The following is a 15,214-nucleotide window of genomic DNA, read 5'->3' on the forward strand; positions in this document are numbered from 1 at the left end:
CAGCCCCTCTAGCCAGCAACACTCCTCACACGGAGGCCGCGGGCACACGGGGTGGGGGCCGATTCCCTGAGCCGCCTTGGGGCCTCCTTGCCTTCCGCAGGTCTTGTCGGCCGCGACCATTGTGGCCAAGCACACGTCTGCCCTGTGCAATACTTGCCGACTGGCCTCCTCCCGCACCGCCAACCCAGTGGCCAAGCGCCAGTTTGTCCAGTCCGCCAAGGAGGTAGCCAACAGCACAGCCAACCTCGTCAAGACCATCAAGGTAGCCCCCCACCCCGGATCCCCGGGGGATGGGAAAGGGATGTTCCTCAGAGAGCAACGAGAGCCCTGCGCTGGGGGGCCACGGAAGGCCAAGCCCCCCGGGGGAGAAGGCCCAGGGCTGGCAAACTGAGCAGCTACATTGGCGCTGCATGCTTAGGCCCTGTTCTCTGGGTCTGGCAATGGAGACGGGCTCCAAGAGCAGGTTTTAGGTGCTTTGCCACGTCATCCTGCAACGGCCGGGGGTGGGGGTGGGGGGTGGCTGCTGTGGGGGTGCGCTGCAGGCTGTCCCTCCTCCGGCTTGGCTGTGTGGCTGCCTTCCGTGGGCCGGGAGTCCCTGTGGGGATGGAGAAGCGGCTGGTTCTGGGCTCCGGGAGCTTTTCCTTCAGGGCACGGAAAGTAAGGGCCCCACGGGGGTCTCCCCGCAGGCCTTGGATGGCGCTTTCACCCCAGAGAACCGCGAGCGCTGCCGCGAAGCCACAGCCCCGCTGATCGAAGCGGTGGAGAACCTGACCGCCTTCGCCTCCAATCCCGAGTTTGCCACCATCCCCGCCCAGATCAGCCCAGAGGTAGGCAGAGGTTGCCGGGGGAGGGAAGGGGGAAGGGTCTGCTCTGAGCAGCCCTTGGCCGGTCGCCCTGGGGTGACCCCCGTGCCGATTGCCTGTAGGGGCGCAGGGCCATGGAGCCCATCCTCTCCTCCGCCAAGACCATGTTGGAGAGCTCGGCTGGCCTCATCCAGACCGCTCGCTCGCTGGCCGTCAACCCAAGGGACCCTCCCAAGTGGTCGGTGCTGGCGGGCCATTCGCGTACCGTCTCCGACTCCATCAAGAAGCTGATCACCAACATGAGGTGGGCGCCCCCCCCCCCCCTGCCCGGCGTAGCTCCAGGTCTGGGAGGAGCCCTGGCCTCGGAGGCAGCGGGCAAGCGGATCCCCCTGGCCGTGGGGAGCTGCCGGCAAAGGATCGGAATCCCGATGCGTGGCTGCATCGGCCCAGGGGACGGGGGCGGGGGGGCTGCTGAGAGGCAGGGGCTCCTTCCCCAGCATCCTCATCGGCTCTGAGGAGGATAATTTGGGCCTTCCTTTCTAGCAGTTGCCTGGTTCATTAACTGCCCACGATTACGATGTGGCCGATTCTTGCATTGATCACCTTTGCAGGCCCGCCAAGAAAAAGCAGAAAAATGCTATTAAGCGCAGTCACGCTTTCGCTTAGGGACCACTTTGCTTCATGACTGTGTTGCCAGTCCCAGTTCTGGTCACTAAACAGAGAGGGAGGGAGGGAGGGAGAGAGCTGCCCATTCACACACCTGGGACATCTGGAAATCTCTGGAAAACCGACTCCCTCTGCCCTCCAGATTGTTGGCAGCATGTTGCCATCTCTGTGGCTGGCAGAACCAGGGAGGGAGAACAGATGAGGCAGCCGTGCGGGGGGGAGGAAGTAGGGAGGTGCCCAAGGGTGCACATCTGGTGCCCATTGCCGCCCGCAGGGACAAGGCCCCTGGCCAGAGGGAGTGCGACGAGGCCATTGAAACGCTGAACAGGTGCGTCCGCGACGTGGACCAGGCCTCCTTGGCAGCCATCAGCCAGCAGCTGGCGCCTCGCGAAGGCATCTCCCAGGAGGTGAGGAGGGGCTCCGCTCGTGCTGGGGGAGCAGCCAGGCGGTGGGCTTCTGGGGAGGGGCTGACCGCTAGTTCTCCAAGGTGCCTGGGGGGCTGCCCGTCTCCGGCAGTGCCGAAGAGGAAGGGGAGGCCGTGGCAGAGACTGCAGGCCCTCCAGCGCCAAGAGGGCCCTGCTCAGCTTCTGGGGGGGAGGAGAATGGTCCTCCCCCAACAGGTGCTCAGGACAGACTCCTTCCGCAGGCCCTGCACAACCAGATGCTCACAGCTGTTCAGGAGATCAGCAACCTCATTGAACCCGTGGCAGGAGCTGCTCGTGCTGAGGCCTCCCAGCTGGGCCACAAGGTGAGGCCTCCGCCGACAGGGCCAAGCGGGCAGGCTGCCCCGGGCGCTCCGTGGCCTGGGGTCTCCTCTGCCCCCCCCCTTGAGGCAGCTGGGGGGGAGGGGCTCCACTCCCACTACGGGGCTTTGAACCTCTGCAGCCCCTCCCACACCCGCTCACCCGCCTGCCCTGTGGGGGTTCGAGGCCCCCGTCTTGCTCTAGGCCAGAAGAGCCCACCTGGCTGCCTGCCCTGTGCCACCCTGGCTCCTTTGGCAGCAGATTCTTGGGGGCGCACGGTCCAAAAGCCGATCACGCACAGCCATTGTAGTCTTCCGGCCATGGTCTGTGGTCCAAACCCAGTCCGTCCTCCTCAGCGGACGAAGCCCCTCCTCTCCCTGCCCCGTGGGAGGCCGGAAACCATCCCGCAGGGAGACGGGTTTGAGGACAGGCGGCTGACACCCCCCCCACAGCCTTTCGGGTGCTTCGCTTGCCCTGCAGGCTGACCCCCAACACGTTGGTCTCCTTTGCCTTCCTGGAGGGCCAGCGGAAAGTCACCCAAGGAAAATGCAGCTGGTAGTCTGGTTTTTGAGTGGCAGCTACATAAGGCTGCGTTGAGCAGAACGTGGCCAGTGGCAGGGTTAGGGGGCCATGGCAGAAGAGCAGCTGAGGGGTCTCCATCCCTGGAGGCTTCTCAGAGGGAGAGGCTGGCCGCTTGTTCCGGGAATGCACCGGGGATGCTCCCCCGCCCACAGCCCTAAGACCTTCTGGGGAGGGGCTGGGCAGTTGAAGGGCAAAGCTGGAGACCCTGAGACTTGGGACTCCAGCCAGGAGGGCTTCAAGCAGTAAAAAAGCTGCTCTGGGCTTCCGTTGACCTCCCTGGGGGAAAGTCGGCTCCAGCAGGCAGGGACCGGCCACAGCCCTGGGGTGGCTTTCCGGGAACTGCGATCTTGGAGAGTGGGACGTGGCCCTCAATGCAGGGGGGTGGGGGGCCCTGGGGATGGCATGGCGTTCATCCTCGGGTGGGCGATGATGAGCCCAGGGCCGAGGCCCAGAAGGCTGCGGGAGGTCTGCCAATCTGGGGGCTGGATGCGACGGGGCCGCTCTGGAGCGCAGTGCGAGCCTCCCAGGCCCCCTGGCTGAGCCTTGGCTGGGGCTGCTGGCGATCCGGCTTGGGCAGCTGGGGATGACACCAGCGGGGCTCCCCTCGCCACCCAGCTCTGGAGGGGGGTGCCTTCGCTTGGTGAGAAAGACGGAAAGCCCCCGGGGCCCTGAAGAAGGCGGGGGAGGCTCAGGGGCGGGCTGGGCTGGAAGGTCCCCCTTGGCCCCACCCCTCTGGTCCTCAGGACTGGCCCCCTCGTTTGGCTTGGGGGGTGGAGCCTCGATTGCCCAACGCCCCTGCTGCTCCACCTCAGGGATACCCCTTCCCCTCCCCTCCTCCTCCTCCAGGTCTCCCAGCTGGCCCAGTACTTTGAGCCCCTGGTCATGGCGGCGGTGGGCGCGGCCTCCAAGATGCTGAATCACCAGCAGCAAATGACCCTTCTGGACCAGACCAAGACACTGGCGGAGTCCGGCCTGCAGATGCTCTACACGGCCAAGGAGGCCGGGGGGAACCCCAAGGTATCCGTGGGGCTGGCCCCGGAGGCGCGTGTGAGTGGGGAGGCTGTGGCCAGGGCCTGACGGGGGCCTCTCTCTGCAGCAGGCGGCCCACACGCAGGAGGCCCTGGAGGAGGCCGCGCAGATGATGAGGGAGGCGGTGGAAGACCTCACGGCCACCCTGAACGAGGCCGCCAGTGCCGCGGGGGTGGTAGGCGGCATGGTGGACTCTATCAGGCAGGCCATCAACCAGGTGAGTAGGGACACCAGGCTCCGGCCTCCCTTTGGCCCTGGGGGCCTCGCCAAACCCCAGGGGCTGTAGGGCAGCCCAGGGGGTTCGGGAGGAGCCAGACGCCCTTGGGAGCATTTGCTGCCCAGTCTCTTGGGGCGCTGAAATCACCCCCGGAAAGGGGCGGGGAGGGGGGCGCAGGCGTACGCTGAGAAGCAGGGCAGCAGCTCCTCTCCCGGGCTCTCTCCTTCCGTTGGGCAGCTGGACGAGGGTCCGATGGGAGAGCCCGAAGGCACCTTTGTGGACTACCAGACCACCATGGTGAAGACGGCCAAGGCCATCGCTGTGACGGTGCAGGAGATGGTGAGCTGATTGGATGACCTCTTGGGGAGGGGTGGGCTTTGGGCAGGAGGGCTGGCCTCCTTCCTGGCCCCCTTTCCTACCTCTTGTCTTACGCTGCCGCCACAGGTGACCAAATCCACCACCAACCCGGATGAACTTGGCACCTTGGCCAACCAGCTCACCACAGACTATGGGCACCTAGCCCTGCAGGCCAAGCCCGCTGCCCTCACGGCCGAGAATGAAGAGGTGAGGGAGGGGCCGAGAGTTGGGGCAGGGGAGCACCCAGAGGCTGTCGCAGAGACACCCTGGCAACGGAGAGCCCGCCAGGGGGGTCGGTTTCCTGGCAGCCAGTGAGGCCCTTCCTGGAATTCAATGCTCCCCTCCAGATTGGCGCCCACATTAAGAACAGAGTGCAGGAACTGGGCCACGGCTGTGCCGCTCTCGTCACCAATGCTGGAGCCCTCCAGTGCAGCCCCAGCGACGCCTACACCAAGAAGGAGTTGATCGAATGCGCCCGCAAGGTTTCGGAGAAGGTGACTGCAGCCGGGCCTGGGCCGGGAGCGAAAGAGTCCCCTCGTGCCCCCCAGCCTAGGTGCGTATGGGGATCCGACCCCAGAGCATAGCGAAGTGTCATCCTGCCTTTGCTCCCCTGCAGGTTTCACACGTGCTGGCCGCCCTCCAGGCTGGCAACCGGGGCACCCAGGCATGCATCACCGCAGCCAGTGCTGTGTCGGGCATCATCGCTGATCTCGACACCACCATCATGTTTGCCACCGCTGGAACCCTCCACCGGGAGAATGCGGAGACCTTCGCTGACCACAGGTCGTGGCTCCTGTGGGCTGGTGGGCGGGAGCTCCTGAGGCCACCGCCTCGGCCTCCAGCGGGCTCTGATGGGCTCTTTCCTCAGCAGGGAAGGGATCTTGAAGACAGCCAAAGCGCTGGTGGAAGACACCAAAGTGCTGGTGCAGAATGCCACTGCGAGCCAGGAGAAACTGGCCCAGGCTGCGCAGTCCTCGGTGACGACCATCACACGCCTGGCAGAGGTGGTGAAGCTGGGAGCTGCCAGTTTGGGCTCTGAGGACCCTGAGACTCAGGTCAGGACCGCGGCCGCAGGTGGCAGGTAGGCATGCCTGGGTGGGTCCCGGCTGCTCCGCCTCATCTTGCCCTCCTTTCTGTGCCCAGGTGGTCCTGATCAACGCAGTCAAGGACGTCGCTAAAGCCCTGGGAGACCTGATCAGTGCCACCAAAGCCGCCGCTGGCAAGTCTGGGGACGATCCTGCCGTATACCAGCTGAAGAACTGCGCGAAGGTCAGGGCAGAGATGGGTGCCGGCTGAGCGTAGGCCTGGTGGGGCCCTCCTGCTTGTGGGGGGGGGGGGCAGGCACCACACGAGGCAGGCAGGAGATGGCCGGCTGGTCCTTGAGCATCTCTCTGGCTGGTTGTCGGCAGGTGATGGTCACCAACGTCACGTCACTCTTGAAGACCGTCAAAGCTGTGGAGGACGAGGCCACAAAGGGGACACGGGCACTGGAGGCCACCATCGAGCACATTCGGCAGGAGCTGGCGGTGAGGGCTGGTCCCCCTGCTCCCCGTAACCCCTGGCTGACCACCCGCTCTCCCGGGCTGACTCCTCCTCCTCCTCCAGGTATTCTGCTCCCAGGTGCCCCCTGCCAAGACCTCTACGCCGGAAGACTTCATTCGCATGACAAAAGGCATCACCATGGCAACAGCCAAGGCGGTGGCAGCTGGCAACTCCTGCCGGCAGGAAGATGTGATAGCCACAGCCAACCTGAGCCGCCGTGCCATTGCTGACATGCTCCGCTCTTGCAAGGTGGGGTCATTTCTCGGGGGGAAGAGCAGGGTCAGCAGGGTGTTCGGAGAGGAAGAACGTCTCTGACCATGCACTCATTTGACAAGCAACCGGGGGAACGCAGGGGCACCCCTCCAGGGGTCTCGCAGCCCTCCTCTGGGCGCAGAGGGGGCTGGCGACCACCTGTCTGCCTCTCTCCTTCCAGGAAGCTGCGTGCCATCCAGACGTGGGCAGTGAGGTGCGGCACCGAGCGCTGCGCTTTGGCAAGGAGTGTGCGGGTGGCTACCTGGAGCTCCTGGAGCATGTCCTGGAGGTAGGTGCCTGTCCCTCCCCACGCCCGGCCCCCAGTGGCCCGCCCCTCCTCCTCCTCCTCCTCCTCCTCGGCCCAGCCTTTGAGTGTGCCCTGCAGGCCCTGCCTGCCTGGGGTGGGGCTGGGGAAAGGGCTGGGGTGCCCTCGGGTGACCGCCTTCCCCCTGCGTGGTGGGAGGGGGTGGGGCGCTGGCCTTTGTGTCAGGGCGGGGCAATTCCAACCGGCAGAAGCAGCCCCCCCCTGCAGGGAGGTTGGCCTACGCCTAGGTCCGTGTCCCTGGCTGGCCAGGCTGCCCAGGGGCAGGGGAAGCCCCGGGCCTGTGAGTTGTGGAAGCCCCCTGGGACAGGGGCCTCTGGCTGCTTGGACCCCCGGCTGGCTCTCCCAACCGTCCGGCCAAGCCCAGACCTTCCTCCCTTTCCTCTCCAGCCCTTCCCAGCTTCCCTGCTCCCTTCTACCTCCGCTGCCGCCTTCGCCCCTCCCAGGCAGCGGTGGGTCCGGTGGGGCCCGAGGGTGCCCAGCCTGACTCCTCCTTCCTCAGATCCTGCAGAAGCCCAGCCACGACCTGAAGCAGCAGCTGGCCGGCTACTCCAAGCGGGTGGCTGGCTCCGTCACAGAGCTCATCCAGGCGGCCGAAGCCATGAAAGGTAGGCAGGGATGCCGGAGGCTGTCCGCCCCCCCGCCCCTCCTCCTCCCCCTCCTCCTCGCAGGGCAAGGGGCCTCCAGCCAGACTGCCCGCTGTGCTCAGTCGGTTGAGTGGTGGGTCCACCCAGCAGGCTGCACTTGCACAAAGTAATGGGGGGGGGCCGCGGTGCGAAGGCCGTGGGGCTCCAGCTTAAGGAAAGGAGGGAGCTTCTCAGGGAGGGCAGCCCCCGTGGAAGGGGAGCCGGGGTTTCCCCCCTAATGCCGCTTGTCTCCTGCAGGGACGGAGTGGGTGGATCCTGAGGACCCCACGGTCATTGCCGAAAATGAGCTGTTGGGGGCAGCCGCTGCGATCGAGGCTGCAGCAAAGAAGCTGGAGCAGCTGAAGCCGCGAGCCAAGCCCAAGGTGCTCCCCTTCCCCAGCAGCACACGGGAGTCGCTGCCCGCTATGCTCTGCCCCTTCCATGCCACCCGGCGGGAGGAGGGGCGGGCGCGGCCCCACTTGCTGCACCGGAACTGCCGGCTCCAGGGAGAGCCTGGGCAGCCCCACACGGCAGGCCATGGCTTGCCCCCCTGGGAAGACGGGGCCCTGTGCCAGCCGGGCATCCTCCGCCCCAGGCAGAGCCAGGTTCCAGCACCCCGGGGGAGGGTGGAAGGCTTCCTCCGGCTCAGCCTGCGGCCTGGCTGCCCCTCGCTAACGGCCCCCTCCCTCCCCAGCAAGCAGATGAGAGCCTCAACTTCGAAGAGCAGATCCTGGAGGCAGCCAAGTCCATCGCTGCGGCCACCAGCGCTCTGGTGAAGGCAGCCTCTGCGGCCCAGAGGGAGCTGGTGGCCCAAGGCAAGGTGAGGGGGGGGAGGAGGAGGGGGGGCGCCTGAGCAGGACCCCTCAAGTCTGGCCTGGAGCTGAACACACCCCGTCTTGCCTCTCCCCCCGCCAGGTGGGCGCCATCCCAGCCAACGCCCTGGATGACGGACAGTGGTCTCAAGGCCTCATTTCAGCCGTGAGTGTGGAGGGGGGTGGCGGGAGGCTGTCCATTCGCTCGCTTAGAAGGGCCTCCTTTCGTTGCAGAGGGAGGCCTGTCTACTCTCTCCGGGTGGGCAGGGGAGCCCTTGGCTCGAACCAGGGACCCGCCCAGCTCCTCCCCACCCACCCTGTCAATCAGAGAAGGAGGGGGCTCCCTAGGCTACGGCAGAGGCTCCCAGGGCACTCGGGTCCAGGTGGGCCCTTTGTGGCGGTGCCCGCCGCAGCCTCCTCACCCCTTGATCGCCTCCCTCCTCCTCCTGCCAAGGCCCGGATGGTGGCTGCTGCCACCAACAACCTCTGTGAAGCTGCCAACGCGGCCGTCCAAGGCCATGCCAGCGAAGAGAAGCTCATCTCCTCGGCCAAGCAGGTGGCGGCCTCCACGGCGCAGCTACTGGTGGCGTGTAAGGTGAAGGCAGACCAGGACTCCGAGGCCATGAAGCGCCTGCAGGTGAGGAGGGCAGAGGAGGAGTTGAGAGAGGGTGCCCACCTTCCCCGTGGTCCCAGGGGCCACGTCGACCTCTCTTGGGTCCAATTCAGGCCCTGGTGGACTCCGTCAGGGCCGGGCCTCCGGCCAGCACACTGGCTCCAGAGCCCGGGCAGCCCTGCTGCTGGAGGCCCCAACAGTCCACCCCTCGCCAGCCCGACCGGCTCCTCCAGCAGAGGCAGCAATTGGCTGGAAGGTCCCCCGGAAGGATTGGGGCCCTGTGCACTGCCTCCCCCTCAGGGGTCTGCAGGCACAGGGTGACCGAGCCCACCTCAGTGGGTAACCCCCGCCCCTCCCGAATCCTCCAGGCGGCCGGCAATGCGGTCAAGAGGGCCTCGGACAACCTGGTGAAGGCGGCACAGAAGGCGGCGGCCTTCGAGGACGAGGAGAACGCGACGGTGGTGGTGAAGGAGCGGATGGTCGGGGGGATTGCGCAGGTCAGGGTCTCCCCAGGAGGGGCTGGAGGGGGGCCAGAGGGGCTTCTCCTGTGGTGACCGCTGCCCCTTCCTTCTCCTCAGATCATCGCTGCCCAGGAAGAGATGCTGCGCAAAGAGCGGGAACTGGAGGAGGCGCGCAAGAAGCTGGCCATGATCCGGCAGCAGCAGTATAAGTTCCTGCCCTCTGAGCTGCGGGACGAAGGGCAGAACTGAGCTGCTCCAAGCAAGGGCGGCCCTCCTCCTAGCCGGGCCCCGGGGCCCTTGCCGCCAGGCCCACTGCTTCTCCTGCGCAAGCCCCGAAGCCCCTTTGTGCGCTACTCTGGGCTGCCCCTCCCGGGAGCTTTCCCTGTGCCTTGGCTGCCTGCTCAGCCTGATTGTCTTGGGGGGCTGTGGAGCCCCCTTGGGGCTGTGCAATCGGTGGGGAGGATGGACCATGGGCTCTGCCCACCCCTCCTAGTCTCTGCCTCTGGGCATTCTGCCTTAAGGGTGGGCGCTGCTGGCCTCTGGCCAAAGGCTCTGCCCTCTGATTCCCAAGTGCCTGCCAGACCCCCACAGCCCTCCCACCTCGCTTGGCTGCCCCCACCCCCTGAGCCTCCTTCCCCTGTGGCGGGAGCCCCTCTCCTGCACAAGCCCCCAAGTGCAGCTGTGCTTGACCGCATCCGGGACCATTCGCCCACTGAGGCTTCTCACCTGTTTGTACTTTTGATACACCCCTAAGGCAGGGAACCCAGGCCTGGGAAGCGGGAGGGCGAGGGGTCTGCTTCCCAGCCCCTCGGGCTGTCTGGAAAGGCCTGGTCTGCAATAAACTGGTTCCTCTGCTGTCCCGCCTCTTTCTGCACCCTCCTTCGTGGCCCCAGCAGCTCCCGCCCTTGGGGACGGGGGGAACGGGGCTCCAGTGTGGGAGGAGGAGCGCACGTCCCCCGGCCTCAGCAGCCTTGCTAGCTCTTGGGAGAAGGGCAGCCTCAGGCCACGCCGAGCCATGCTGGCGGGTGTGGGCGTCTTCCCTCTCTCTCCCCCAGAGGAGTGTCCCACACCTGCTGGCCAGGGCTCCCAGGGACAGGCCCACACCTCCGCGGCAGCAGTCCCCAGAAGACTGGTCCTCTTGCTGGCTGGGATGACCCTTTCAGAGGGTCCCAAAGGAGCCCACCCTCGCCCGGCTGCCCTGGATGTCAGGGCTGCGCCAGGCTCCTGCCACCCTTCCCGCTGGGCGCCTGGGCACGGGTCTCTGCGCGCTGCTCCCAGCACCTTCCTGATCTGGCACAGGAAGAGGGGCAGGCCTGGGCTGGGCTGGTGGTGGTGGGGAGAGGCAGGAGGAGGAGCATGGCCAGCGCCCCCCCAGGAAGGGAGAGGAGGGGGCTTGCCGCACAGCCTGCTGCCTTCCCCTGGGCCTTGTGGGGTCTTTGATCCTCCCTGACTGGAGCCTTGGTGAGCGTTGCCCTCCTGGGTGCTCCCCTTCCCTTGGGAATGGCGCAATCCTACTTGGGGGGGGGGGGCAAAGGCAGAAATCCCGGCCCTGCTTGCGCAATGGCTCCTCAGCCCCCTCTTACTGAGGAATCCCCACCACCCCGGCCACTGGGGAGGGGGCAAGGCCTGTCCCAGAGGATGGTGGGGGCTGCAGGCTTTGCTCCCGTGGCTCCCCAGGTGGGTTGTGGGGCTTCCTGAGGGGGCAGGAGTTGGGGTTCTGAGGGTGGGCACTGCCCTGTGCCCCAAGATCAGGGATGGCAGCAGGAAAGGGGTCCTGCTGCTCGTGAAGGCTCCGGAGGAGGGTCCCCGACCTGATCCTCCGTCAGGTGGGCACGGTGCCCCTAAATCTGCCACCCGGAAGGAACTCTGCTGCCAGTCCCCCTGCAACCGGGGGGGACACACACACACATCCAGGTTTCAGGCGGGGGCTCAGCCTGCACTTTGCCCTTCCCTAACACGCCCCACCCACCCACCTTGGTTACTACAGTAGTTCCAGGATATGGAATCTGCCCACCATCTGCCGAAGAGCCCAGCGCCCTGAGCAGAGACAGGCCGTGCAAGGGCCACTAATCCCCGGCTGCCTGCCCAGAGCCAGAAATAGCCCACTGGGGTGACTTGATGGACAGGGATCAAGGAAGGCCTCCCTGATCCCCACCTGTTCCGCGCCCATCACGCCGGTGGGGTGAGCCAGCAGGCAGCCTGCCCCACAGCCTGGGGCTGCCCAGGGGAGGGAGGTGCTGTGCCTCCCTGCACCTGTTGAGTGAGCCATTCCTGGCCCGGGAATTTACGCAGCAGCTTGGCTGCAAAAGAGGGAGCCAGGCACCCTCTGGGCTCCTTCAGCCAGCAGCCGATCTTTTGCTCCCCACCCTGTCTAGAGTTTAGGCATAAACTCTAAAATGAGGGATCTGGCAGGAGTGTCGCAAGGCAGGGGCTGCTTTATTGTTCACTGCAGTTATCGCCCGTCAGACGCAAAAAGGGAACTTGAGAACGTAACCCCGAGGCGGTTCTGCATGGACCTCAGTGGCAAGTGCCTGGAAACCCTAAAGAAGCCCCCCCCCCTCCCCCCCGGCTCTCCCGCAGGTGTCCCAGGTGGACAGCTTGGAGGCTGCAGCACAACCTGAGATGGTGCGTGGAAAGCCACTGGCTGCCAGCCTGGGTTGCAATTTCACCTAATGGAACCTCACGTGTATAAATTGGAGGGTGTGGGGGGGGGGGCATAGAGCAAGTTTTCAAAAGGGTTTCTCCAAACAGGAAGAGTTTTTCAGATGCAATGCAGCAGAAAAAGGAGAATGAACGGGCCCCGTCCGGAAGTGGGATTCAGCAGGTTCTGACCAGTTCTGGAGAAACGGTGGCAGAAATTTTGAGTAGTTGGGAGAACCGGCCAATCCCGCCTCTGATTGGCCCTGCCAACCCCACCTCTTCTCCGCCTCCCATTGAGTCCCAGCTGATCAGCTGGGTCTCCTTTGGTTGCCCTGCACAGGAGAAGGGAACTGGAAAGCAGGTTAGAGGGGTGGGGAGGGAAGGGGGATTTTGCGGTATCGTTCCCCTGCTACGCCCACCAAGCTACGTCCACAGAACAGGTAGTAAAAAAAATTGAATCCCATCACTCTGCCCGCCCCGCCTTCTCTCTCTCTCTCTCTCTCTCTCTCTCTCTCTCTCTCTCTCTCACACACACACACACACACACACACACACACACACACCAGTTCCTGTATTACTGGTAGCAGTTCCAACCTAGCATCCCCTCCTATTGACGTGCAAGTCGGAGTCCTGGCACCTATATGAAATCTGGCTCCCTGGTGTTACCCCTGATCCCCTAATAAAGGAAGTCCTGGAGCCCATGGGAGGGAGAGGGGAGGGCTGGCTTCAGGGGCGAGCAGGACAACCCAGGAGCTGCTGTTCTTGGACCCAGAGAGTTTGCCCCGCACCCCCAGGCCCTACAGGGGTGCCCCATGCGATGCAAATGGCTGCCCAGAGTTTCTTGGGTGCAAAACTCCAGTGGCTGCTGCAGGATTAAGGAAATGCCTCCTCGGTCACCACATACAGCCCTCTGGCTCTCACCAAATCGGCTTCAATAGGGCTGCAGCAAGAGGTGTTTGCACACTTAGTGGCTGGCACATGAACTACAATGTTCTCAGTTGACTGGATGAGCAAGTTATTATCCATGCCTCGATTGCAACTCCTTGACCATCACTACTTCCTAGGTGGGAGTCTTCCTGAAAGGTATCACAAAATTGCAGTTGGTGGGAAAAGCCAGGCTGCTAACTCTGCATCAGCTGCCAGTCTCCTACTGGGCAGAACTGGTGTTGGCCTTCACTTCTGAAGAAGTCAGTCGCGCAGAAGCACCGTTATCTGAGGGACCACTGCTCCCACCAGGAATCTGCCCTTATTTTAACACCTGTCCAGTGATTGGCACTTTGGAAGATCAGTCTGTGTTTATTTCATCTGGTGTTGAAATAGCTGTTCTTCTCAGTTTATAGAGCCAGCCTATCACAACACTCCCCACCCCCCAAATCTGGGGTCCTCATTTTAGTGATCTTGGGGGTGCGGCCAAGTGAGGGAGCCTGAAGGTCCCAATCCACTTCTTAGAGCCCCAGGTATCCTCAAGAAACATTGCACTTTGTTATTAGCAATACTTTCTAGAACCCATTCACTTCACTTTCCAGATTATCTGACTCTAATTCAGTGATCAAACACCTGGATGTGTCATTGATTACGGAATCTTTTTTTACTCTCTCCTCTTTCGTTTATCTAACTTTCTTGATTTCTGTCTCTTGGCACGCTCATATTTATATAAAAGGTTCTCTTGCTTTCTATAAATTCCTTAAATAAATACCTCATCTCTCTCATTGCATTCTTATCCTCGGTTTCTTGGTGTTGCTTGTCTACATATAACAATTTGTTCCTGTTCATCCCTGAAATCCGAGGCTTAGTTGGGCAAATGTTTCTCTGGTTCCTTGACTGATGTGATCTCATCAAACATTCGCATGTCTGGCAGCTTTTTCCACCCATCCTTTTGTTTCAGAAAGGAGTATGAGATTGAGGGAGGGAAATAGCTCTCCCCTATATGGTTCCTCCCCCTTTTCTTTCCTTGTGGGTGGGTGGGTGGGTGCACAGGATGGTGGGATCCTTGGTTGCTCCAGGGCTATGGCAACAACCCTGTCCTTCCTGAGCAGCTGCTGCAAGGCAGAGCAGAGGGCCAGGATTCTAGGCTGAAGGGCTCTGCCGAGAAAAGATCAGAGACAGCAATAGCGCTTAGACTTATATACTACTTCACAATGCTTTACCGCCCTCTCTAAGCGGTTTACAGAGTCAGCCTGTTGCCCCCAACAATCTGGGTCCTCGGTTTACCCAAATCGGTCCTCAGACGGAAGGCTGAGTCAATCTTGAGCCTGGTGAGATTCAAACTGCCAAATTGCAGGCAGCCAGCAGGCAGCAGAAGTGGCCTGCAGTACAGCACTCCAAGCACTGCGCCACCGTGGCTGGGATGACTCCTCTACAGCTCTGTCATTGCGACTTCCCTCCCTCCCGTCTTCGGCCATTTTGCCTGGTTTGTCCTGCTGCCTGTCAGGATGTGTTTGTTTGCCTCATCCTCACTGAAAATCTGTAGGGATTCTCAGCCATCATCCAGGTCACGGTGGTCCCAAACGGGGTTTTTTTTCAGGAAGCAACTGGACTTCCTTGTTTTTTTTTATTTTGAAGACGTTTTGCTTCTCCTCCAAGAAGCTTCCATTCTGTCAGAGCTGAAAGAAAAAGGCAAGGAAGTCCAATTGCCTCCTGAAAGGGCACCTAACTCTAACCCTCTAATTACCTTACATATGAATGTTGTTGGTCTAATAGTGTTGCTTGCATTTGTTACTTTATGAGAGGGAGTTCATGACCTCAGTTGCAATAAGCTTCCACCTGTTCTTCTCAGGTAGGGGAACTCCCAATTCTGGACCACTCTGATGGGCATAACCCAGCTCTGAATTTCCTGGAATCGTTGGGCCCACAAGCCAAAGCTCCTCCATCTCGCAGGAATGCTGATGGGGTAATTTCTCCCATTAGCCTTGTGGAAATGTTAAAAAAGGAACAGGGAATCCCCTGAGGCACTCAAGGAAGACAGGGGATCCCTGCAGAACAGCTGGCCCCCACCCCCCAACCATTCCAACTCTTTGCAGGCAGCCCGGAAGGATCACATGGGATTGAAAGCCACCAAGAAGTCAAGGAGGACCAGAATCCCCACAAACGCAACTGATGTAATCCTGCTGCTGGATCCAAACCCTGATCTACCAGTAACTCCTGACTCCAGGGTTCCACATTCCATCTAGAACTCTTGACCGCTTTCTCCAGATCACTTCTAGAAAAGGAAGGTTGGAGACAGTTCTGAATTCCTCCAAAGCAGGTCAGATGAAGGATTCTGCAGGAGGGTGGACAGAAATGGTGGAAGCAACTTTTCACTCCAAGAAGCAGCACTGATCCAACCTCCTGCCACTTCATGGCAGGCCTTAACTATGAGGATCCTTCTGAGAAGCAGAAGAAGCATCTACTTTCTCAGGATTCATAGATTAAAAACGAGTCCAGATCACAGCATAAAGCAAGAGGCTTCTCTATTACCACTGTCCAGCTATAGCTCAGCTTCTCTAGAATACAAGTGATTTCGGGTGCAATTCTGAATTAAAAATTCAAATGTCATTTTACCCTGAGCAG

At 62.2% G+C, this 15,214-nt stretch overlaps 1 protein-coding gene across 8 annotated transcripts in view; it reads left to right on the plus strand.

The window, feature by feature from the left end:
• Positions 1–9,881, plus strand: part of TLN1 (talin 1) — a 35,360-nt gene extending 25,479 nt beyond the window's left edge. For 5 of the 8 annotated variants that reach the window (XM_087927625.1, XM_087927627.1, XM_087927628.1 and 2 more), the window contains 23 exons: positions 101–262; positions 687–827; positions 926–1,107; positions 1,744–1,876; positions 2,116–2,217; positions 3,641–3,811; positions 3,891–4,040; positions 4,278–4,379; positions 4,485–4,604; positions 4,745–4,891; positions 5,014–5,180; positions 5,269–5,452; positions 5,541–5,666; positions 5,807–5,923; positions 6,003–6,188; positions 6,373–6,480; positions 7,016–7,121; positions 7,398–7,522; positions 7,834–7,959; positions 8,055–8,117; positions 8,406–8,588; positions 8,933–9,061; positions 9,143–9,881. In XM_087927625.1, the coding sequence (XP_087783751.1) occupies positions 101–262; positions 687–827; positions 926–1,107; positions 1,744–1,876; positions 2,116–2,217; positions 3,641–3,811; positions 3,891–4,040; positions 4,278–4,379; positions 4,485–4,604; positions 4,745–4,891; positions 5,014–5,180; positions 5,269–5,452; positions 5,541–5,666; positions 5,807–5,923; positions 6,003–6,188; positions 6,373–6,480; positions 7,016–7,121; positions 7,398–7,522; positions 7,834–7,959; positions 8,055–8,117; positions 8,406–8,588; positions 8,933–9,061; positions 9,143–9,274 (3,162 nt within the window). In that variant the 3' untranslated portion in view covers positions 9,275–9,881. The remainder of the gene's footprint in view (positions 1–100; positions 263–686; positions 828–925; positions 1,108–1,743; positions 1,877–2,115; positions 2,218–3,640; positions 3,812–3,890; positions 4,041–4,277; positions 4,380–4,484; positions 4,605–4,744; positions 4,892–5,013; positions 5,181–5,268; positions 5,453–5,540; positions 5,667–5,806; positions 5,924–6,002; positions 6,189–6,372; positions 6,481–7,015; positions 7,122–7,397; positions 7,523–7,833; positions 7,960–8,054; positions 8,118–8,405; positions 8,589–8,932; positions 9,062–9,142) is intronic. The other 3 variants (XM_087927626.1, XM_087927630.1, XM_087927632.1) reach the window with 1 other exon arrangement.
• Positions 9,882–15,214: the final 5,333 nt, after the last annotated feature.

Source organism: Pseudonaja textilis, chromosome 2, assembly GCF_049901715.1.
Source record: "Pseudonaja textilis isolate UNSWEBS1 chromosome 2, rPseTex1.2, whole genome shotgun sequence".
Taxonomy (NCBI): Eukaryota; Metazoa; Chordata; class Lepidosauria; order Squamata; family Elapidae; genus Pseudonaja; species Pseudonaja textilis.